Raw genomic sequence first — 23994 nt, 5'->3', positions numbered from 1 at the left:
ACACAATAGTTTGGTGGCGTTGCAGACTGGCTGTGTTGGAGTGGGGATGCTATTGACCGGGAAGACCGGCGGATGCCGTCGCTCCATGAACAATGTCGTGAGCTTCGTTGACAGCGTTGGCAACTGGGACGATTTCCATCGCCTGAAACGAAAAATACAAGTGAGCTGAGACGACCAAGAGCAAGAGAAGAAGAGGCTTACACTTGATCTTTCGCAAGCGACACGGTTGGCTACAGGGGCAGTCAGCTCTCAGCTTGACAACTGACAACTTGGAGTCAAGTTATCACGAACCAGCCTGACAAGACGACGTTAGTAGTCTGTGCAAAATGAGAACTTAAAGGTGGAACGCACGATCTGTGCGAAACGGACGTGGCATGGGTGGTTTGTGTTTCAATAATGCTTCAAGCTCGCATTATCGAGATACGAGGCTTCGCAATTGGAATGCGGAAGTTGAGAGGGTCCTGGCTTGGTACATAATGATCTCGATAAAATCCGCTCCTGTCCAAATTCTTTTCCTCCTAAGAGCGAATCAGCAATAATCCCCAGGTGATGGGCTCCCTATGAGTGGCTGATTACGATTACCCCACATGGACCCCCCCGCATTAATGGGAAATGCGAATTGCGAATTGCGAAAGACGAGGAGACGGACAAGTAATTGGGCAGCGTTTAGGATATAAAATGACGGCCATTAACAAGGTCTAAGTACATTACCATGATCACTCATACCATTAACTATATAGCTAGTGATGCAAAGACTTGCATCTCCATTAACTCGTTGGTCTCGCTGCGCCCGCCCGTTAACTGACCTTCGCCTTCGGGTACATCAAAGAATGGCTTCCAGCTATCCCATCAACATTCGTCCTTCCGCCACAGAGATCAAAAACGGCCAGCTTACGCCTCAGAATCTGGAGATTGCCATTCGCAGTCTGTACCATGATGGTCTTGTTGTGGTTGAAAATGCAGTGCCGCATTCCGCGCTCGATCGCCTGAACGAGAAGATGGTGCAGGACGCATATGACCTGCAGAGGAGAAAGGAAAATAGTCCATATAATTATAACCGGGGCAACATACAGCAGGATCCTCCGCCTGTGAAGGACTACTTCGATCCTGGCATTTTTCTGAGTGAGTGCCGTGCCCCAACGACCAGGTCGTGCTAACAGTCCCTTCCCCAGACCCAATTGCTACGCAGATTACAAATACTGCCCTCGGACCTCGTCCAAAATGGACCTTTTGTTCGGGAAATACAGCCATGCCTCCGACGGCAGACTGTCCCCCGACATCGCAACCGGTCCATTCAGACGCAGATTTTAATCACCCAACGCACCCCTTTGCCTATGTGGTCAACATCCCCCTGATCGAGATGACTCCTGAGAACGGCTCAACGGAGATCTGGCTCGGAACTCACATCGACTCTGGTCTGCATGTCCAAGAAGGAATGCACGGGGAACGAGCAAGCGGACGCATCAAGCTTGACGAGCTGGAAAAGCGACGAGCAGTCCGGCCACCGTGCCAGCCCGTCGTTCCAAAGGGCGCGATAGTACTTCGGGATCTTCGACTCTGGCATGCTGGAGTCGGTAATCAAACTGATCAGGTCCGCGTAATGCTGGCGATGAGTAGGTTCCCTAGTGTCATTGAAGCATGAACAGAGCTAATGGACAGTTCACTTTGCTCCCTGGTACCGGAATCCGATGCGACTGGAATTCTCCGAGAGCGTACGGCCGATTATGGGGAAGGAAGGCGGCCTCGAGGTGCCGGTTGACTGGGTGAGTGAGGAAGAAGCCATGTCGCGGTATCTGAACCGCGCATTTGGCAACGCGTATGACTTTAGTCAACGGCCTTGAGGGTGAACACATTACAGAAGAATGTAACATGCAGCAAAAAGCTTCATTGAATGCAGTTTCATGGTCAGCATGGATGATTGTCCTTCAAAGTACATATGCTTACAAAGTTATGGAGACCCTTTTGTACTTCAATGGATAATTGGACTCCGTCGGCTCACTCTAATTCCCTAGTTTAATTGGATGGATGCTCACGATGAGAGTGGACCTAGGGCTGTGATATGAGACACGCGGATGACGGCGGACCACGGAGAACAAAAGCACGAGTGTGGATCGCCTTGCCAAAGCCCGACAGGGGATTGAAACTTGCTGCTGGTCAAAGACTCCTGAGTCTCGTGAGCGAAGCGAGGTAGAGCCCAACCGCTGTTTTCGGGATTCCAAGACCTCAAATTAGTATCTATCCGTCTTTGTTGGCTAGAAGAACGTATGAGAGTGTCCTGGAGTGGTATTGGATCGATGACTCTACACAGCGTAATAGTATTATGGTGGAGTCAACTGTCTTACACGGTGTGACCTTTGGCCAGATCGTTCTTTGCCTCGGACTGGATTAGTTACCTCACACACACTCAGGCTCCAAGCAATCTCCATATAGCACTACATTGGTCTTCTGGATTTGGTAGAGCGACAGGGACCAGTCTAGTCTACCCACCAACATGACTGCAGCCAATGACGGCAGACGATGGCACACAGTTTTGGATAAGTGTCTGTGGTGCTTACAAGGATGACCAGGATAGACTTGGCCCAGGGCTGACATGGCTTGTCCCGTAAATTGTGACCCTGGTCAAGTCTCGGCTGCCACCACTTCTTTCCTTTGCAAGTGACTTTGTCATCGAAGTTGATATGACTATCCTAATCACTACCATCAAGAGAACGTGCGCTCTGTGTTGGTTCATAACTTTGTACAATACCCTTCGCATTATTGTTTAGCGCCTACAACTGGCTGAGCCTCCGGCATGGCTGCTTCATTCGGCTGGGGCCCCTCGCTGCGAGCCACCAAAGCTCTCTTTATCTCGGTTTTCGCAATCCTTTCGCTATGGACAATCTGGACACTTCGGTATCATGTCTCTTCATCCTCTTCAACACTAATCTTACCAATTGGTCCACATGCCAGTGAGGGAAAGCTTTCGGATGAGCAACCCGAGCGTCCTAGTCCCTCCGGAACCGAGACAGTCCCCGAGAAGATACCGCCGCGGCAACACAGATACGCCTTCGCGACGATTTTGACAGGGGAACGCCGATAAAGAAACTGATATAAAAGACCCTTACTTCACTGCGGCACGCCTATCACATACCAACTGCTCCACAGTCCGCACACAAAAAGCAGTTCTGATATACCCGTTCTGATTCTGGTCACCGAAGATGTTCCTCAAGAGCAACGTGATATACTTAGCCGTGATGGTGCTATTATCGTGCCTGTGGAAGGGTTCTCTCGCGAATGGATCCACCCAAAGTGGGAGCGATGGAACGGCGTATTCGCCAAGCTGAACTTGTGGAAGCTCACTGAATATGAGAAGATTTCGTTTCTGGACGCGGACTCAGTCATCTTTGAACCAATCGATGGAATATTTACCGAGCGAGCCACAATGACACAGATCACCAGGCCCTCATCATCGGCTATCAATATGCCAGGCCCAATCCCCGACAGCTACATGATCGCTGGGATGCACGATCGCTGGGTGGAGGCCGAGCTACCACCCGTGCCTGGGAGGGACTTTTATGCTAAGGACAATTATATGAACGCCGGCTTCTTCGTCCTTGCACCATCAGAGGCAATGTTCAAGTACTATTTGTTCCTGCTCGACCAGCCCGGTTTATTCGACCCAGCCTACCCCGAACAGAATCTTCTGAATAATGCACACCGAGTGGATGGACGGATGCCTTGGCAGGACGTTGGTCCCATCTGGAGTCAGAAAGGCAGTAGTTTTGAGCATTACGATCCAAGTCTGAAATCACTCCATCAGAAATGGTGGAAGACAAGCTTCGACCAAACGTTTGACGAGCGAATTGCCAACGCCATGGCTGAACTGAAGGATTATCTAGAAAAACACCATGAAGGCACAATGCAGCCTCGCTCGCCTTGAGGATTCTCAGCTGAAGCAAACCCGCAAACGTGTACGGCTTATACACTGTGACCGTGACAGTCTTATATCCCCTGTTTCAACGACTCCTGCATCGTAAATAAACATAACGAACATATAATGATACAGTATATTTTGTCGTAGTCTCCCCGACATCTTTATCTCGGAGGGGTTTTTGTTGCTTTCTTCCAAGGGTCATTCGCCATAATCAAAAAACGCCTAACATCACATGTATAAAGCGACGAAATCGGAACAAAAGAAATTTGTGCTTCGAAAAGTGAGTCCATAAGTAGTCGTGTTGCTGAATTTTTAAAATGACGGCTTGCCGTCAAGTCTTGGCTGTTCATGGGTGTTGTCCGACCGTGGGAAAGTGCGACAGCGACGGCCTCGTTTGATTGACCTTGACGCACCGAAAAGGATTACCAACAAGATGGCGAACAAAAGTAGACTGCCCGTGAATGTCTCGTTGCCAAGATGTAAAGCCTTTCTGGCAGTTGATATGATGTTATCCTCGCTTGTGATGGGCTTTGCTGGGGCTTTTGAAGATACAAAAGAACCGTGCGATGTGGGCCGGTCCTCTACATAGTAGTGTTGCCCATGGCGCAACTCGTCATTTCCCTCTAACAAATAGTCGTCCGTCCGATATTCGTTTGGCGGCCCATATTGTGGTCGTTCCCCCGGTTGGTAGCTGTTGTCTTGCTCCCGCTGCCATCGTTCATAGTCGGTGTCGGGCCGCTTGCGCTTCCACACGTTGTCTGATAGGATTCGTTGTGGGGGTGTGTCTGCCATGACCTTATGTGGAGCCATCGAGTGTTTGAACAGTACAGACAGAAGTAGACCAAGTCTTGCTGGCAAAGCTTTCAGATGTTGAGATGATTCAAGTCCTTAGAGCATGGGGTCTGCGGTTGATAATAGATTGCGATGATAATTATTTGTTCCACGATGATCGTTCCATATGGCATGGAAGAAAGTACCTTTCCGAAGTGCATGCACGGGAGTTATCCTTCGAGTCAGGCATTTAGTGAGTAAGTCATAGGTTTATTTGATCGTCAGTAGCATCAGCCAGTCCCTGCAACTCAGCGGGTGCTTATGGGGCGTTCACTTGCCTAACTTGGATTAAGGCTCTTACTTAGAAGCCACTAAAAGGGTACTACAACACACCACCCAACGCTTACCCAATGAAACAATCCAGCGATCTTGGACCCTTGCCAGTAGCGTCTACTGAAATGGCACCAACAGCAGGGTGAGTTTTTGCGAAGCGCCCTGGTGGCAATAGTGATGTGGATCAATAGTCGGGTCTGTCCGTCAAGCTCTGTCTGATCCATGGAGAACCTCAGGGTGAAGTCGATGTCTCCTAGTCCTATCAACATCGTGTATCTGCAAATGAATTGCCACGTCCTGGATTACCGATATCGATCATAAGGGGGGAGATGATTCGATCTCAGAGTTGTGATGCATCGTCCCCTGTGTCCTTTTTGCTCTCTTTCTTTTTGGACTTGGTGCAGCCGCGGACGTTTCCGCCGAGCACGCCAAATACGACCAAGTTACTCAAAACATACACTCTCCGATACCAGAGGTGAGCCGAGACGGGACTTTCCAGCCTCTGGCGTATACCTAAGCCTCAGAGGACTCCTTTTCCGCATTCTCGTGCAGATTCAATCCGTTTTCCCCACCCTGGTTATACCATTACTTAAACCAGTATCACGATTGTGATTCGCACACGCTTCGTCCGGGGTAACAGTCAGTTACACAATCTGGCTCTTGTTCTTCGCCTCGTCGTTAACGGCAGAAATGCCCGAAGGCTATGCATCTCGCAGGAATGTATCCTGCAATACTGACTTTGAACTGGATTGCGGCAAAACATGGGGAGCGTTTCATGCTTGCTGTCCGCTCGATACTTACTGTCCACCAAACCAGTCATCTACTAAGTTTTGGAAAACGCCGACGGCGCCCCAGGAGAAATGATGCGCAAATAGCACTCGGAATCTCTACTATGCGTCTGACTTTCTCTGCTGCGACCAAAGACTAGAAGCCTTCAAGTAGGTATCAACTGGGTTTATCGGCTGTGCAGACCCAAGCTATGCATTGGACGACGGGTTGGCTCAACTGTCCATGGTTGCGTCCGGTACAGGGTTGTTCATTCTTAATCCCCAATCTTTCTGTTGATGCTTGCTTGTAGCTTATTGCAGTGCCTTAGCCATCGACGACTTCAACAACTTCGACTTCCATTCTAGGATCTTCAGTGTCGACATCGGCATCAATGTTGACGTCGACTCCAGCATCAGAAAGCACCCAGACAATTGAACCAACCCCCGCAGCTACGCCTTTACCGTCGTCGGGAACAAACGTCGGGGCCATTGCAGGCGGTGTTGTTGGAGGGGTCGCAGGGGTAGCCATCATTGCTGGATCGATTCGGTACTTCCTCCTCTGGCAGTTCCGAACGTCACAGAACAATGGATCAGCAACGCCATTGTGCGGGCTTCTAGACCTCTCAGATGGTTACCACCATGAAATCGGAAATAACTCGAACGAGCACCAGGCCGCCGAACTACCAGTACATCCATCGCCTTGAGCCTTCAGCCTCTCTTCGTTTATCCCTTATATTCAGGACTTCACGGTCATCACGCTTGTAAGCTCGCCTCTTCCTACTGTCCAGATCCATACGAGTTCTAGATTTACCTTCCGTTCTTTTATGTCCTGGGCACCTCTTTCGTGGCCGTTCTATGCTGTGTAGATGCCGTCAGACATGGCCATCCACTCTGATCTAATGTTGCTTTAGAAAGGTCAGAATATGAGAGACTCAGATTTTGAGTTCATATTATACTAACAGCTCACGATTAATTAATGTGTTTTGTATCCAGCGTTCATATCACTCTGTGTAGTGGCTACCTTTGAAGCCGCCAGCTGAACTTCAATTAAAAAGCCATAGCGCACCTTGTAAACACCTGACCTTCGGATCCAATTGCTTGAATCTGCTCCTTTCGCTTCAGCGGTCTGATTTCAGCCTAGCCTGGTGGAAGATATAACAGGTAATGCACCTAGTTACGGGGTCTGGCGGTTCACCTGTCTATCATTGGACGCCACATGAGAGTCTTCAGACCCTTTTTTCGTATCGGTGAAACATCGACACATGCAGACATTATTCCTCAACAAAACATGTCCAGCAGAGAGGTAGAAGGGCACCCGATCATCACCCAAGATTGGTAGACTGCCGTTGATATCTACAACCCGGTAAGAGCTTACCTGGATCGCGTGATTTTAGTAGAATCGTCAGCCTTATTCCTCAGAACCTCCCCAAGGGTGCATATTCATCTCTGGTGCACATGCACAATAAGTTGTAAAATCTTGAAGCATATCTGGCACCAGCTACTCTGGACTTTGCTTATAAAAAGTTGCCCACGGGTGGGATGGTGAAGATGCCTCAGTCAGCCTAGACCCACCAGGACTCGTATCTACCAAACGTGGCTGCAGAATCTTTGACAAGTCCATTCGGCCCGGTCGCCTCTTCCTCGATGAGCCCCAAGCGACAAGAAAGTAGGGTCGTTTGGCTGGAAGGCAAACGACAGGAATACGCTTGTTCGCATCTTTTAGCTGAACTGACTTTAGCCTGGGCGCTGTCGAGTTTTGTGCCTCTCATCGGCGTCTTCGTAGCCTTTCAGCTCGAGTGGTTGCCTTGTGGCGTAATTTTGTTGAGTAGTGGACTTGGAGCGAGGATGCGCTTTGTTCAGGGAACTGGGCAGCAATCTCCCCCCACGTCATTCCCTCCCTTTCTTTCAGTCGCACCAAAAGTGCGTTTTCGTCTGAGGTATATGGCCTTTGTTTCCCCGAAGTATCGGTCGAAGGGGTTTGAGTCAGCAGCGGACTAGCGTCAGGAACGAATGTGAAATAATATGCTAGTTTCTGTCCACTGGATTTAACCGTGAGGATGGCTCTCCCACGGACCTCGTGGATAGCACGGGAACAATCACATGAAACGGGGTCTGAACCGTCCAGTGAGTGACGAAGAGGCTTGGCCGTAGGTTTTGATTTCTTCTTCGGGCGCTGTCTAGTTGCGTCAGGAATAGATACTTCGGGATCCTGGTGGTCGTCACTGAGAACGTCGAAATATCATCGGCTTAGGGTTCAGGAAAGAAAAATATTTATGCGCACCACCACCTGTACCGATTACATAGGGCGTTGATGGGATTTGTGGCTTGCAATCCATCCAATATGGTATCACCTTTTCGTCTAGGAAGCAGGATGAGAACGGAATAACCCGGGAAGTCTGGTATGATATAGTCAAATATGCCTATCAACGAGTTGGTCAAGAACAGTCACCGCCTCTAGATCTCCATGCTGCGGCACGTTTGGAGATAAACTACCGCGGCGGCAGGTAGAATAAGAGATGAGCCATCTGGATTTGGAGCTTGAACTTAATCTCAATTGACTAGGTAACAAGTGTGACCAAGACGTGTGCTCCCGTTGAGGGGGGAGATAAATTCTCAATCTCCCAACATAGAGAGTATAGATATGGACGCTAAGTATGGCTGCAGTATGAGTGGCGTAGGATCGAATCAATCAAACAAATCACACTACGCCCTGGGGCAGATTATTGAGTTTTACCTCAGCTGCAGCTGAAAAACCGAAAGCACAACAAAAATGGAATTGTTCACTCCCTTAAGATAGCACTGTTCCCTTCCAAATCATTGGTAAGGGGGATTTTTTTTTTACCCAAATGCTACTAACCGCCATGGCTCAGAAAAAACGCGTTCGCCAAACAACCACGGCCCTATTCACACAGCTTCCTACAAACGGGCGAATTCCTTTCAAGCAAGTCCTACAAGCGACTTGGGTTGCAATGTTTGCTCTCTTTATCGGAATCTGCTTCGTTCTCGCAATCGCCTTCTCCGTAGATGGAAAGCCCACAAGTAGCAATAAGTGGTATGAATACGCTCCGACGTTTGTCGCTTTGGGAGCAGTCGTACTTCGAGGGTCGGTCACCGCTTTGCTCGGGATTACGCTTTATCAAAACCTGTGGCAGAATGTTGCCGCGCCGGCCAAGGCTAATGAGGAGCCGCGCGTTGAGACGGGAGGAGAGGGAGGCATCCCGTTAAAGAGGGTTGAGTCGCTGCACTTGGCTTCGCGTTTGGCGGTCGGCATGTTAGCCTATCCGTTGTTCAGGGCTGGCTGGATAATTGGTTTCCTGGGACTTGCCGTAACCTCTGCTGTCCAGCCTGTCCTGCAGTCCGCCATTACAGTCAGGCAAGAGAGGCAGGTCATTCCTATGGGTTTACCGATATATCACCCCCAGTTTAACGGATCGCTTGCCTTAAGCGACTCAGCAGCAATGCTTGCAGCGGGTCCGACGACAATATCGAGGAGATCAGCAGTCGCAGCTCTGATGGGAGAGAAAAGCGGACTTCGTTACACAGATGCCAACGTTACTGGTATTGCAAATTTTGGCCCCGTCAAGTACCTCGATGTTACCTGTAACATTGACGCTGTCCCTGGAATCAAATCCAATCAAGGCGGCTGGGACCTATACAATTTCACCTACCGATATCCAGACGCGGAACACGTTTCGGATGATTTTGATTTGACCAAATTCCGAGATGTATTCAATACCTCGGTCCTGTATGACGGAGTTGAAATTTCGCTGGCTGCCAAATCAAAGGTAGAAGTGCAAGCCGTCATGTTCAACAACACACATTACCTTAGGCACCTATGCATGGTTCAAACCGCGATTGGAAGCTGTGCCACTCCTATTACAGCCGGCATTGGAAGCATGGGCGACCTCGCCTGCTTGAGAGGTCAGTTTATTAATGTCGACAGCGACCTCGATAAGGCCGGTTCATTCTACGGACCGGCTGGTGGAGTGATGTCTCTATTCGGCTCTTTTTTAGAAGTATTTGCCGGGAAAGCGCTGCTCAATATACGTAACCGACTTAACCCTGGTAAATCTCTGTTTATGATGGGAACCATCATCGCGGATACGGATAAAACGCTCGTCATGCCGTCAGATCTCTTGTCACATATGCAGCGAGTGCTCTGGGTCACGCCTTTGCTCGCAAAATTCGGTACTCCGGAACAAGAGGCACTAAACGTCACAATGTCCGTCTTAGATGAGCGTAACGTAATCGTCTACAAAATCGACAAGCCGCGAATCATCGTCACGGTCGCCGTCCTCCTTATCATCGGTCTCGGGTGTTTGGTCTATCTATCTCTTTGCAGTAGCGGAGCTTGCGGACGTCTCACAAGAGACAGCCTGGTTCATTCCCTCACGGTGGCGGGCCCGAATGGCCCTGCGATCAAGGGGGCGTGCTTGGCTTCTTTGGACGAAATATTAGATAAAGCGGGAGATGAGAAACTCAAGTTTGGTGTGCTTCTAGCGGCAACGGACTCGGTAAGCGGACATCTTGGGTTTGCAGAACAGCCTCTCGCACCGGGATCTCACGAGAGTACACCAGTTACAACTGTTGGAAAACCGGTGCCAGGGAGGTGGTATGGGGGTCAGGGTTGCCTCAGAAGAAAAAAACCTCAAGTTGAAGTTAGATAAAATGGTAGCTTAGTTCAATTGCTCCTCACTGCAGACAAGCTCGAGCTTTCCGAGCGAAACGATCCGAAGGTCTGCGTGTTGCGGCTGGTCAGTAACTGGCTGTGCAACGAGGCAAATGGAGGATGGATGATGATCGTGGATAATGCAGACGTCATCGAGGTATTCTATCCAACTCGAGCATGCAAGAGGGATGAATCCCTCGCGACGGCATCAGCACCACTGGCGGCTTACCTCCCTTAAAGCGGTAATGGGTCGATTCTAATTACGTCTGGAAGTAAAGATGCGGCAGCCCGGCTGGCCGGAGGTTATAAGAACATCAAACTCTTTATAATCTGGGATGATGCAGCAACTTTCTTCCTACCTTTATCAACTAGTCTCCTCATATGCGCCTGTCGCTTGGTTGAGTCATTCAGTTCGGGCCGCCACGTCAGCGCCGGAAGTAGAGGTATCAGTATCTTTTTCGGCGAGAACTTTCGTAAGGACCTTTACGTAGGAATTGACAAGGCCGGCGGTATCGTCGACCTTCTCGAGGCTGTCATAAGCAGCATTCCACAGTCACTGGGAAGTGGAAAGGACTGGGGGGTTGCTCTGCGGGTTTTGTCGCGGGCTGAGGCTCTTCGGGCGGGACAGAAGGCGGAACTGAAAGTGGAACTTGCGTCTCTGCAGCATGGTCAGAAGGACTGTTGAAGGTCACTCGCACAGTCGGTGCGTTTACAGGTTGGCGAAGCTCTGGGCTAGGCAGAGTCCCCCGGACATCAGGAACAGGACGGTCTAGAGGAACATGTGGCTCGGTCAGGTTGCTGGAAGGCAAATTCGTGCTGTCTTATATGCCTCCCCGCTTAGCAGGCTAGACATGGCTGTATTTCGAAAAGGCTGGCGTCCGCGGACGTGCTGTTCGAAGCGGGTCACCATAAAAATGGATGCTCTCGTCAGACACAGATTGTGCACGAGCTTCAATGCGGGGGTTTATTTGTTGGACTCTTGACTAGTAAAATGCGTAATCCGAGTAAAATGAAAGTCTCTGTTCAGGCGCACATGGTCCTGCGACTTGCACTGTTTATATAGATATGATATCCCGCTAGCAAGCCTCGTAAATGAGGCTGTAAGTGCGCAGCCTCGGTATTGCCGATAGCCAATCGCATTGGCCAGAGGGCAGCCTGTCCAACATCCTTCATGAGACCAAGTATGAGTGCAGAGCCTAGGGCCTTTTGGAGGACCGTCCAGGAAGTTTTCGCAGACGGCACTAGATCCTAAAGGCCCAGAAAAGCGTGGATCGAATCTCTTAAGCTTTCAATGCACATATCTCACAAGTTCACCGTTCATTCTGGGTCGGGATTTTGGCACTTCCACGGACGAAGCAATTCGGATGATACGTAAGACATGTGAAGATGGAATTCCAGTGCTCTAAAATCTCGGTGCGTATAAGTTGCCCACTCCTTTATGAAGGCCGATGGCGATTTTGCAGGGGGCTTCTGGATCTTCATTCTAGCGATCACGGGGCCAACGAAACGGTCCTGCTTTAGCCAGTCTTTGTCTCGTATACATCTGGTCCCTGGCGAGATACCCTTTGAAGAGGTGCCCTGCAAAGCGGAAATATGATCATAAATTGACTCGCAGGCATCAAAGGAGTAGGGCCCAGCTGCATCATACGCTAGGCCATGCAGCATCATTGTAGCAAGTTGCTAATCAAATTTGTGAGTCATCCAGCCCTATGATTTACCAGGCTCAATTGAAGCAGGAATGGTGTAACTGCCTTTTAGAGGCAACGCTGGTACCATAAGCCTTTGTGGCTCCTTCTTGACAGTCCGCGAAGAAACCGTGTACTTTGTACACCAGTCTGCCACGGAATTTCTTACAGGGAAGGCTTCTGACGAGCTCTTTCCTTCGGGAATAGGATTGGTCCATCATACTGTTTTTTCAAAGTCGTTATCTAACATGGGACTGGTTCTGCGCCGTGACGTTTATTCTCTTCACAATCCGGGATTTCCTATCGACAAGGTTAAGCGCCCTAAACCAGACCCACTAGGTACTTTGCAGTACTCGTGCATCTATTGGATCGACCATTTACATGATGCTCGTCATATTGCAGCAGCGAAGCGACCTCAAGTCTGTTGGAAGATCAATGGTTTCTTACGGGAGAAGTACCTTTACTGGCTCGAGGCTCTTAGTCTTCAAGGAAGTATGTCACAGGGAGTTCGTTCCATGTCAAGACTCGAACAACTAGTTCAGGTAAGACTCTAAGCAGCGGAGTTATGTTATTTCGCCAGAGTCATATTAACGTGGTAAAAGCGAGGACAAAAAGATTCTGATATAGTGATGGAATGAATGAACTCGTACGACTGGGAGATTTGCCGCCATCTAAACTCCCGGATATAGATACTACATATGACACGGCGTCTTCATATCTTGAAGCTCCTGCGGACGTCAACATTGCGCATCTAGAGTCCGCATATGACTGTCGGCGAAAGTTTGTGGCAGATTTTTCGCAAGCTCACCAGAAATAAAGGACTTGTTATTTTCGCTGGAGAAAGGGCCGTTCGAAATCTGGTGTGATAATTTACGGCCAGCTAATGTGCTACTCATCGAGAATATGCAGATTGTCGGAGTGGTGGATCGGGAGTTCACATAGGCCACACCTGCTGAATTTTCGTATGCGCCGCGTTGGTGGCTGCTTATTGGAAAGCCTGAGTTCTGGTCAGCGAACATCGAGGACTGGACAAGAGTATTTGACCATAGTGTAAAGACATTCAAGGTGATGAAGGCTTGTGACGACACAGCGATCCAGCAGGATCATTAACAGAAGACCAGCGGCTCTCCGGTCCTATGCAACAGAGCTGAGAGAGTGGAGATGTCTGGAGCATGTATGCAGTGTCACACAGCTTTGCCTTTGATGCAATCTACTGGCAGAAGATTTACCCACGGTTCTTACGCCCACTGAGAGGCCCGAGGAAGTGTGGAAAGATAGACTCGGTTTGCCGGATGACAAGGTAAAAGATGAGATGGAACAACTTGTGGCTCAAAAAGGTGGAAGAGATGAAAACTAGGATTTTGGCGTAGGACACGCATTTGTCTGGCTAGTTGCGATCGCAGATAATTGTATCTCGACTTGTCTTTGATCCCATGCATGGTTTGATATGGCACCACTTTTTGCATTACTATTCTCTTCACTGTGTTCTCTGTCGTCCCAGACCTTGCCTTCTCGGCCGTCTTGCTGCCTTAGTCTCTAGTATGTGGACGATTTGGACATTTCCTTTCAGCATGACCCATAGCCAATTCTATATCCTTCTGCATGTCGATCTCGAACAGCGGCTTTCTCATATCCAGGTGCAGTTCGATACCACAAAGTGAGAAACCACAGCAAGACAAGTCGACATCATCCAATCGAGTAAAGATGTCCCACCAGCAACCTTGCACTGCTCGAATGTGCTGACGTACGGATCTCATTTTTGAGATAGCGATCGCCACTCACCGAGTTTCATAATGATAAGTCAGCTACCCATGGTTGACCCAGACTGTTGATCACTAGCACGTTGAACTCCAGGACTCCATTACTGGAGAAATATTTGGTAGATAAGGATCCACGCTGAATTGATGACGACTGCCGATGGTGGATCCGACACATAACTCTGATTGGCTCGACCGGAGACCCTTTGGGATATTGCCAGGTACATTCTCCAGCATACGCAATGACCGATTTCGGTGATCGACAGTGGCTGCAATTGGGTACGGGAGTGGCTGCCTCTAAGAAGAGGTAGGCATGGAGTTGGTATTTGGTACAAACCTTGTTCTTGCTCAGTGCCGTGGATAGTGGAGTGTGGACATTAATGATCATCAATCATTCTTTGTGGGACTGGTACGACTGCATCAAAGCGAATTAAGGCCTCAATAGAGCAGCTGTGGTAAGGTCTGGACTTTCACTTTTGTTGCAGATCATATTTTCAATCAACCTACTTTCTACATCCTGCAGACCTCCGCCAATAATCAGCAAGAAAGCGGACTCAAAGAAGGTACAATCTGACAATTCCCAGCCTTTGCCCTGTCCCACACCTTCCTTCGAGCTCAATATCTGTGATGGGCCTGAATGGCAATCATCTCGTGGCACACGTGGATCCATATCAAGACTTGAGGACTTTGGTGGTCTTTCTGGTTCCAATGCAAGTGGACAGCTCCATCAAGGCTCTATTCCAGACAGATATAAATGTCCCTACAGTACCATTCCCCTTGTATAAACCTGCCCAATACAATTCTTGCCAAACACCAATTTTCTCTTGAGTACCAGTCCAGTTATATCTACCCGATCATCAACATGAAGCTCAGCATTATTGCTCTCGCCTTCATCGGCTCAGCCATGGCCGCCCCCGGTGCTTCTACCGCCACTCCTTCTTCCACCCCCACTCCTTCTTCCACCCCGGCGGCTTCTTCCTCTTACGTGGCTTCCTCCACCCATATGGCCTCTTCGACCATCAGTCCTTCGGCCACTCCCACCTCTCAGCCAGACTGCGACATTGAACACGAGGGCGACAACGGCAAGCATCTCGGTTGGTGCAAGAAGGCCAAGCACTCCGGCACCTACAAGAACGGAAAAAGCAACTAGACCTATCAAGTTCTAAGCGCAGTCCGCAGAAATGAATGCCCTAATCCCTGAGATGTGTCTCCCAGTGCTTCAGTGTATTGGCAAGGGCGGAGTTCGCGCATGACAATAAACACTGGAAATCTCATTGAGATGGACGTCTGTGGATCATTTGTTAACTTGGATAATTCCCTCTTTCTGTTTATATTATCCCCTGTACTTCAGTTCTTTTTGCGCCATGCTTATTGCTATGACTCGTATTATCTGGGCCTCCCAAGACCATGCAATCAGGTCCTAGATGGCAATATAAACCACAATAACTGAGACTGGTGCCACATAAGATCAATTTCGGCTTGTAGTCACGAGAACAAAACCACTGCAGTAGCCCTGGGTAAATTGTTTCATCTGGCTGCTGCTTATGGCTGCGCGGGAAGTGAAAAAGATGTGGGGATCACCGAGATTTATATTTATTTAAGCCTTCTACCAGCTGATGGGAGAGTTTCTTTTACCTATACCTTGGCCCTACGTTGACGCCAGTCTATGCCGCCGTCCTGACTTAAAACCTCGGATCTTTATTGCCTAATACCCACAGATATGATTCAGGGATCCACGCACTTCTAGAATCACTCCAGAGCGTGGATTGTCCTCTCAGACTTACGAAGGGAAATGATACTTCAACTACTGTCACAGAAGACATCAACTACCAGTCAAACGCAAATCCGTTCACGAAGGCCTTTGCAGTCATCAAGTGTGCATGGCTGATAATGCAAATTCTCGCAAACAATATTAGCATTTTTTTCATGTGGTCTTTAATATATGGCTTTTAGTAGTGCAAAACTTCAATGCTCAATGCTCTATTCTCATCCCATGCTTCGACAAGCAGAAAGCAACCGAATACACTCAATAGTAAACCAAAGGTCAAGCATGACGAGTGGAGCTAATCTGGCGTCTGTTCGGTCTGGCATTTCCTTTGGTCTTCACTTAGTGTTTTCACAATTCGAAGACTGATTATCGTCATCCTTGAAGCAGCGGTTTTCTCAGAGGATGTAACTCGGACTTCCTCTGCTCAACTGTCAAACTTCTCTGGAGTATCCTTAGCAAGACAGCAGATGAGTGCATTGCTGGTTGCTTCTGCTCCGCATCCTTCGTAATTCTCTATTTGGGGATCATAGACCGTGGGAGACACTGGTTATTGTCTTGTCTGTGTAAATTCTTCTACGAGTGGCTCTGAACACCCCTGGTATTTTGTTGCTTTATAATGCTAGCGTCTGTATAACAGGTCGGTTTAATATTATCTTTCCCAATGTTTGTTAAGGTTCGTTCACAAAATGCAGACATAGACTGTTATCTTTCTACCGGTGATTATCCAAGGAGGTGTCACTCTGCCATGGTATAAGCGAGGCAACTCAACCCTGGCAGTAAAATTATTCATTACTCTCATCAAAGCCATATGATCGAATGAGAATATTCCAGAAGCGCTAGGTATGATGCTTTGTATGATCAAATCATGTTCTGTCGATAGATTTCTAACTCGACCCATAGATAGTGGAACAGTTGGGTGGGACTATTTCGTCGAACGCGGATGTCTTCTACGCCAGCCTGCTTGGGAGTTCACATTGATATACTTTGATAACACGTTATATATACAAAAGCCTGAACACTACAGAAGCGTGGCGGATTCCAAAGCAAAATCCGCCTTTGCGATACTTTGTCACGATGGCAACTCATATCTCACCTGCTCTGCCGGCACTTCGATGCCACGATCCCCGTCCACTTCCACCGGGGCTTGCTGCTTGATTCGTGGTTTTACGAAACCACCAGGATTACTAGGATAGTACATCGGATCAAAAGGCGGTGGTCGTGAAGCCTTTTTGCTTCGACGAAGAAGGTACCAAATAAATCCGAGTGCTATCAAAAGAGCACAACCCAGGCCCACTCCTACTCCTACCCCTAGTTTTGTTTGAGGGGATAGTCCAGATTCCTGGGTGTTGCCGGACGGACTGGACGAGTCTGCCGTACTACTTGAGCCCGTAGCCGCTGTGGAGGATGCCGGGGCTGCAGAAGCGGGACTGGACGTTGTGAGCGCAGCAGAAGCGGTCAGCAGGACGGTTGGCGTTGTCATAGTTGTACTTGTCGATCCGGACACCGAATTGGATGGGGTCGACGTTGTGGTCAGGGAGGAAGAGGTAGTCTTCTTTGTGGTAGCATCATCCTTGGTGATATTGAAGTAATGACTGGCAAATAGCCGGTCCCGGTTGGATATGTCTGTGGCGTCTCGAATCTGGAAAAAGAACACAATTCCATCATTGAGATTACGGTTAGTTGAGACAATCCAGTCATAGGTGGTGACTCCAGTCAGATTCGCTATGATTGTCAGCGCTTTGGCCCCTAGAACAATTGATCCAGAAGAGCCTACTTTGAATCCATTCGTAATTCGAATTGTCATTCTGCCACAATACTAAGGAGAACCACTGTAGACTAGTAGCCCATCGAAGCTGAACCGTTTGACCAAGCACATATACCGGGTTCTCAGTGTAATCGTGGATCGGTCCGCCTGTCGGCGGATTGTAGAAGATTCCTGGCTCCGCTGCAGCGAGAGAAAAGAGAAAAATGAATAGAACAGAAACAAAACGTAGCATGTCTCCTGCGGACGGAGCCGGACGAAGCATGGATATGTGGATGTCCTATCTTGACATGGATATTGATCCCCGGACTCCCGAGGCTGGCGAAAGATTGAAGTGAGGAAGAAGTTGGGAGGAAGAATTAAAAACTGAATTGATCAGGGGGTTCTTCTACTATCCATCACTGCTGGTGTCGGTCCCGGGAGAATGGTTCATTAGCGCCTGGCTCTTGCTATTATTCCCTGCATGGCAAGAGTGCCTAACGAGGCAGCGCTTGTTACAGTAATTCTTTGAGAAATAAGGGCGAACCCAGGGTGCTTGGGTACATGACTCGCTCTCTCTAGGACTAGGGAGCCAGCGAAGCATAAGAATTACTATATGACAGTCAGGCGAATGCATGATCGACCTATTTCACAATTCTGCCATAATGAGTAACATGTTGGGAAGATCGTCTGTTGACGTGAAGGGAGTACCTAAGGTACAGGCCATGGTATTCAAACGATCAGTCTGTACACACAGAACTTTGTATTATTGGCTTGGTGCAGCGGCGCCACCGTGCCCTTACTATTTACCTAAAGTCACTTATCATCCCCCTAACTGGATCGACAATCGTTGGCGGCAAGACACGCAGTATGATTGGCTGCACGTCAGCTCATCTGTGGCGAACTGATGACCTATTATTGGACAAAGGGGGGAAATTATGGAGTAGCCTGTGCTTCATTTATCCACTGCGCGATTAGTGAGTTTCAGGTCTCTGATTGAATGGCTATTACTCCGTACTACCTACAGACTACTCAGGCAACAAACGGGGCTGGCCGGCCCCGACTCTACTTATTTAATACTAGCTTTGAATGTGCCAGCCTGACTTTGTCAACCCTTTGGAGGCTTGGAGCCAGTCAAAGACGACGCCAAGAAGCCCAAGACAAAAGCACCATGCGATAATAACAAGGCAGGATTTTCGACTCCCCGCAGACGCAGAACTTTCCAACTTTCCATCTAACATTCCAGCTAGCATGATACCCGACATCAAAATATCCGATGCGCTCACACACATAGTTTACTAACCACTAGAGACACGCCTGCCCACCATAGATATGTTACTGGCAGCGCGACATTATTTATTTATCCTGGCGGCTGTGTCCATCACATTGACCTTATCCTTTGTACTGTACCGGAACCCTTGGTCAACCCCCGTCTCAAAGACCCCTCGTCCGCTCCCGGCTCCAGGCTCTCATTATTCAATCCCCCGTCCTCCTGTCGGCTCGCCGTCACATAGCGCAGGGAACTCAACCTTAGGGGTGTGTTACTCTTTCTCTTTGGCTAACGCTATGCCTTTCTTATCACCTTTCCTTCCTGATTGTGTCTCTGATTCTCCGTTCCTGCATCCTACCTCCCTTCATATAATCCACTTCTCTCCTTCTCCTCTCCATCTGTCAAATGAGGCTGGAGGCAGTTAGACCAACGAAGTCCCTGCTCCAACCCCGAAGTTGTAGAAACTCACATTGATCTGCTAGGGACCACGGTGCTAACAATATGCGACTTAGTTCCAAACCATCTTGACCCTTTCTGCCGGTCCATCATGGCGGACTAGGGGTCTGCTTGCTGCTGCCAACCTGACTGGCCTGCAAATCCAAATCCCAAAGCAGCCACCCATTGATCCTGATCTCGTCAATGCTTTTCAGAATCTGGGGGCCGAGGGCTCTCCGCACCCCAATCATGGTGCTAGTATTGCATGGCTTGCCCACCTCGACCTTATCAAATACGTCATACAATCTGATCTTGACACAGCCCTAATCATTGAAGATGACGTGGATTGGGACCGAGCGATTCGCGACCAGATGGTCGGAATTGCTGGGGCTATCCGTTCCCTGACTAAGGTCGACGAAACGGAGGCTGCACCATATGGCCGTTCCTGGGATCTTCTGTGGATAGGACATTGTGGCGAGTACTGGGATGAAACTCTTGAAACGGCCATGTTTGATGATCCCACCGCGTACCCAATCAGCATATATCAAGGGTGGGCACAGAAGTACCTGAAAGACCTTCCGGATTACAAGCGTGCTATCTATCGATCATATAACCCCGTCTGCTCGTTTGCCTATGCAGTGTCTCGGGAGGGGGCCAGGAAGGTATTGGAACTTGTTGGCGGTGCGAAGGATGAGGCGTTCGACGTTGCTGTGATGCACAACTGCAAACTCGGGAAATTGAACTGCATCTCCATCGTGCCTGAGGTTATTCATCAGTATTTTCCTGCTCAGTCCTTCGGTGTGAAGAGCCTGGTGGACATTGGCAATGGGGAAAAGCCAGGACCTGATGATGAAAAATTTGAAAACGTCATGGGCTCAACGGAAAACATCTTGGAGAGCGCTCGATGTAGTGCTTTGTGGGACAAAAAATGTCCAAGGGTATAGGAGCTCAATTCTATAGACACTAAATTAATAAGGTTGGTTAGCGTGTTTTCATCCTATGTTACTTTGTCATTATGCTTTTTCATGCTGTCAACAATATGTATGACAATCATTCACAGAAATCCAATGCCACCATGCGATGTCTAAGTCCTGTAGGTTGAAGAAGCAGGTCCGGTTATCCTGATTCCCCACCAGAACTCCCTGCAACTTCTGAGATCCCTGTTCCTATAAGAGAGACAATCTGAAACATATGCAGAGATACCTGGAAATCGTTTTCCCACCTACGTTCAGACTGTAAATAATGACCCGAGTCAGAATGACAGCAATGGACTCCCTAAATGAGTATCATAGATGATGACATCACATAAACATCGATAATGGCAATATTGAGATTAGCCAGAATGACAAATTGAGTCTCTTATATATACTCAGTCCTTGGATTAAGCATTCTGCTATCGATATATCCGTCAGTGACGGTGCAATACGAGGATCCAATGCGAGCTCCATAGTTATAATGTCCAGACATGCGTTCCGTGGAGAATACGAATCGTCTAATATAGAAACAAGTCTTGATTCATAATTTATATACCAAAATAGATTAATCTTGTACCGGATGAAGATCATTGTCAATCTCATATTGATATTGTTTGACCAAGAGACTGTGTCCATCTAAGACCACTCCTTCTTCGACACAAATGTACCAGCTGGAAGAGTCTTGCTACTACCGTTGGAGAGTATTTCAGCAGAAAGGGTTGGTGTTACTGTTGACTTTTCCATACACACGACTAGCAGCCCTGCTCCTGGCCACGGGCATGCAACTACGAGCCCGTCCCTTGCACCGTCATGGTCGAACAGAACTCTATATCTTCGAAAACGCTACACCAGTACCAAGGTCTTCAATCACAAGAGTAAAAATCAAAGTCCTAGGAGACACCTAGCCGAGGTCAAACCATTACTTCGGCCACCACAACCAACTACAAGTACGATCCCCGTCACATCTCAAGGACGAAGCTCTTCAGAGTGACTGTTCTGTATCAGCGTCGATGGCAACCTGCTGGAATGAGATCGAGCCTGCAGAAAGATGAGAATGGTTGAAATGATGATGAGTTAGTGACGATGTATTAAGTTTGACAAACAGCATTAACTTCAGTCCTTGATCGGTGTTTGTAATTCAAACTGGCAGACATGAGACACTAGATAACCTCCCCCGGACAAAGCAACTAGTACACCAAAATCTCCTCATCTTTGCCCCCTGCATCCCTCCATTTACCAAGCAGCCTCTTCATATCCACCGCGACCTTCTGAGCATAATCAGGCAGAGGGACCCCGACCGGGGCATCCGCCGGGTTCCCCCTCACCCAAGCAACGGGTTCTTTAGCAATGCCCGCCATCTTCTTCTTAAGCTCTTCGACCTGCTGAGGTTCATAGCCACGCCCGAAGATTACCGCGCGAGGAGGCCTGCTGTAATCGTGGGTTCCAATATCGTTAGGGTTCTGAGACTGAGGGTCACGGCCTGCAAGCAGATGGGGGAGCTCAGCCTCTGCGGCCTCATATGACTGGATGAAGTGAATAACTGCAGAGCATCAACACTAGGTTTTGGTTTACATGGGAGATCAGATCAAAAACCTTCATATTCAGGCAGCAGGTGCTGAGAGACTGTTTTCCCGACCGCAGTTTTCCTGCCACAGGCGACAACTGGCATCGGCTGCATAGATGAAGACATGTTGCGAGAGAGCCGTATGCTGCGGATCACAGTGTTTCGGAGCATTGGTGATGTGATCCAACAAGTAAGCCCGTGTGGATGACTTGATTTATACTCCTCGTTGTGAGCGCTCGGTCTCAAATGAAGCTTGGACGGAGCGCGAGAGACCGAGCTCCGACTCCGAGCCAACGCATGAACGTTTGAGGTTCAAAGCTCAGTACGAGGTGGGTTTGTCATCACAGTGGCAAACGTGGCTTAGAAGCAGTAGATCTAATAGCCCTGATAGCCTAATATCTTATAGTCTACATAGTTATTGTCGTTATATTCCGGGCTAAGACCTTTAATATACTAGTAATATTAAATATTGGCCTAATTAGCTATAGACTTTAAGGTAGACTATAATCTAGAAAATATTTAGGTAGAATAGGAGTAGCCTATATAGTAACTGAAGTAGACATAGTAGTATTCATATAAGAGAGCATACCTCCTCTAATATAAGTTATATGGTAATTTAGATAAACATGGTACTTATTAAGACTGATGGGTAGGACTCGAGACACACTGACTACACTATAGCATGGATATGCGCCTTACCGCAGGGAATAACAGTAACAAGGAGCATGTTAAATAAGGTCGATCCTTCATTACCTTAACAAGCCACCAGCCACAACATCAATACCCTTTTAGCATGTAGAGGTCATAGAGTTATAGCAGTCTGTCTGTTAAGCAAAAACTATGGCTGCTAAGGCCATTACTATTCTTCTCGTCAGACACTCCAAAGGTACCACCATAGGCGCCTCAAGAAATATAGAAACCTCAACGGTTTAACCGGGATGATCGAATTTGTATTTGACTCTGCGTGACACTGGACTTACCTATCAATAGATCTACTCTCCGCTTGGGCTAACTGATCGCCAAGTTCAATAACTATCCATGGCAGAATGAACGAATGATCTCGGAAGAATACTGCTGGCCAACAACCAAATACAGCACAGTTAGTACGCAATTTGCATATGAAGTCAAGCATGGTCTACGACAACAAACTTATGATAATTACAGAGCCAATGGTCGCTCAAACTTACCAGTGTTCAAAATTGTCAAGTAGCTAGCTTACCAGAAGTGTAAGGACTTGTAAATTTGTTTAGAACTAACGAGCGATGAGTACCACACTGGTCAACGTAGTACAGAGGTAACCTTCACTGGAAAGCCAGCAAGTTGGCTGATGTTGAATCCTTCCAAACCATACCTCCCCTGCCATCCCCCCTTCTCTCACTGGATCTATACAACGCGAAAACATATCAGTGATGCTGGCTCAATAATTCGGCGGTAGATTGGCCATATACCATTCCAACCCGATTATAATCATTCTAGCAAACGGCTCCGCCGTCATTGCCACCGTGGCATGTGGCCCTACGACAGTCTCGGATCTCTGTCCACCTACCACCTCGGCACTCGACCTTTTCACACGAATAACAATGAGCAAAGCTGGTCTGATCTTCCAACCGCGACATGTTAACATACCACACCAGTCCTGTCGCAGCCACAAAAATGCCTATCTCCATTCGAGGCTTTACAAGGACTGTTCGTACGCCTTTGGTCACCGCCATAGCCAGAACCGCAGGTGTCCAGGATCTGGAACTCCTCTCGAGGGACCGTTGAAGCACTTACGGCAGCGGCAGCCATGAGAGTGCAGAAGAGAGCTGTAAGCTTCATGATGAAAGAGGAGTTGTATATTGAAACGAGGTATCTGATTGAAGTTGATGGTTGAGGAAGGCTTGGGTCCAAGAGTACTGGATTTCTGGAGGAAACGGAGATGTATTTATACCTCTTCGAAGCAAAGGTCAAGTCATCGTCCCAGTTCAGTTACCTAAGAGTTGACCAGGATGATGATTACTCCCTCCCCCGAACAAGACTGTATAGTAACACTCCTGCATGGCTGTCATGCTCCGGTCTGCAAAAGCACTGAAAGAGGTAGTCGAGGTGCGGAGATTTTTGGAAATGAATCAAGTCAGCTTGAGTTGTTCTAACAGCCAGTTGATGACCAACAGCCCCAGTTAATCTCAGCACTTTAGTGGTTTGACAACCGACAGATGCTACAGCAAGTGCATGGATCAGAGGAGGCCTTCGGACCGGAGGTCTCAATACAGGACAGTAATAGGGTCAGCAAAATGTATCATTAACCAATTGTGTTGCCAGCATGGACTCACTGTTATGCATCTTTTTTCTGACCCGTCTCCTCCTG

The 23994-nt window shown here is 48.4% G+C and overlaps 10 protein-coding genes across 10 annotated transcripts; 5 read left to right on the top strand and 5 right to left on the bottom strand.

The window, feature by feature from the left end:
- Positions 1-830: 830 nt before the first annotated feature.
- On the top strand, positions 831-1841 carry Aud_005311 (uncharacterized protein; the record flags this gene model as incomplete). Its single annotated transcript, XM_043290240.1, has 3 exons — positions 831-1122; positions 1173-1613; positions 1660-1841. 3 exons carry the CDS (start codon positions 831-833, stop codon positions 1839-1841), a joined length of 915 nt encoding a protein of 304 aa, XP_043146175.1.
- Positions 1842-2791: 950 nt separating this feature from the next.
- On the top strand, positions 2792-3919 carry Aud_005310 (putative glycosyl transferase family 8 family; the record flags this gene model as incomplete). Its single annotated transcript, XM_043290239.1, has 2 exons — positions 2792-2892; positions 3145-3919. The coding sequence occupies 2 exons, from the start codon at positions 2792-2794 to the stop codon at positions 3917-3919; spliced, it is 876 nt and encodes a 291-aa protein (XP_043146174.1).
- Positions 3920-4225: 306 nt separating this feature from the next.
- Positions 4226-4705, bottom strand: Aud_005309 (uncharacterized protein; the record flags this gene model as incomplete). Its single annotated transcript, XM_043290238.1, has 1 exon — positions 4226-4705. The coding sequence occupies one exon, from the start codon at positions 4703-4705 to the stop codon at positions 4226-4228; it is 480 nt and encodes a 159-aa protein (XP_043146173.1).
- A 1404-nt stretch (positions 4706-6109) lies between these two features.
- Aud_005308 (uncharacterized protein) lies at positions 6110-6425 on the bottom strand (the record flags this gene model as incomplete). The annotated part of the gene is made up of 2 exons (XM_043290237.1): positions 6110-6343; positions 6420-6425. The coding sequence occupies 2 exons, from the start codon at positions 6423-6425 to the stop codon at positions 6110-6112; spliced, it is 240 nt and encodes a 79-aa protein (XP_043146172.1).
- A 2220-nt stretch (positions 6426-8645) lies between these two features.
- Positions 8646-10691, top strand: Aud_005307 (uncharacterized protein; the record flags this gene model as incomplete). Its single annotated transcript, XM_043290236.1, has 2 exons — positions 8646-10396; positions 10460-10691. 2 exons carry the CDS (start codon positions 8646-8648, stop codon positions 10689-10691), a joined length of 1983 nt encoding a protein of 660 aa, XP_043146171.1.
- Positions 10692-10698: 7 nt separating this feature from the next.
- Positions 10699-11138, top strand: Aud_005306 (uncharacterized protein; the record flags this gene model as incomplete). Its single annotated transcript, XM_043290235.1, has 2 exons — positions 10699-10702; positions 10732-11138. The coding sequence occupies 2 exons, from the start codon at positions 10699-10701 to the stop codon at positions 11136-11138; spliced, it is 411 nt and encodes a 136-aa protein (XP_043146170.1).
- A 5594-nt stretch (positions 11139-16732) lies between these two features.
- Positions 16733-17690, bottom strand: Aud_005305 (uncharacterized protein; the record flags this gene model as incomplete). The annotated part of the gene is made up of 2 exons (XM_043290234.1): positions 16733-17385; positions 17438-17690. The coding sequence occupies 2 exons, from the start codon at positions 17688-17690 to the stop codon at positions 16733-16735; spliced, it is 906 nt and encodes a 301-aa protein (XP_043146169.1).
- Positions 17691-19079: 1389 nt separating this feature from the next.
- Positions 19080-20053, top strand: Aud_005304 (uncharacterized protein; the record flags this gene model as incomplete). Its single annotated transcript, XM_043290233.1, has 2 exons — positions 19080-19094; positions 19187-20053. 2 exons carry the CDS (start codon positions 19080-19082, stop codon positions 20051-20053), a joined length of 882 nt encoding a protein of 293 aa, XP_043146168.1.
- Positions 20054-21270: 1217 nt separating this feature from the next.
- Positions 21271-21773, bottom strand: Aud_005303 (uncharacterized protein; the record flags this gene model as incomplete). The annotated part of the gene is made up of 2 exons (XM_043290232.1): positions 21271-21623; positions 21677-21773. The coding sequence occupies 2 exons, from the start codon at positions 21771-21773 to the stop codon at positions 21271-21273; spliced, it is 450 nt and encodes a 149-aa protein (XP_043146167.1).
- Positions 21774-23064: 1291 nt separating this feature from the next.
- Positions 23065-23465, bottom strand: Aud_005302 (uncharacterized protein; the record flags this gene model as incomplete). The annotated part of the gene is made up of 2 exons (XM_043290231.1): positions 23065-23237; positions 23342-23465. The coding sequence occupies 2 exons, from the start codon at positions 23463-23465 to the stop codon at positions 23065-23067; spliced, it is 297 nt and encodes a 98-aa protein (XP_043146166.1).
- Between the last annotated feature and the right edge of the window lie 529 nt (positions 23466-23994).

This window comes from Aspergillus udagawae, assembly GCF_001078395.1.
Source record: "Aspergillus udagawae IFM 46973 DNA, scaffold_3, whole genome shotgun sequence".
Lineage (NCBI taxonomy): Eukaryota > Fungi > Ascomycota > Eurotiomycetes > Eurotiales > Aspergillaceae > Aspergillus > Aspergillus udagawae.
Note: the sequence above shows the minus strand (reverse complement) of the source record. Positions and strands in the feature narration are given on the sequence as shown.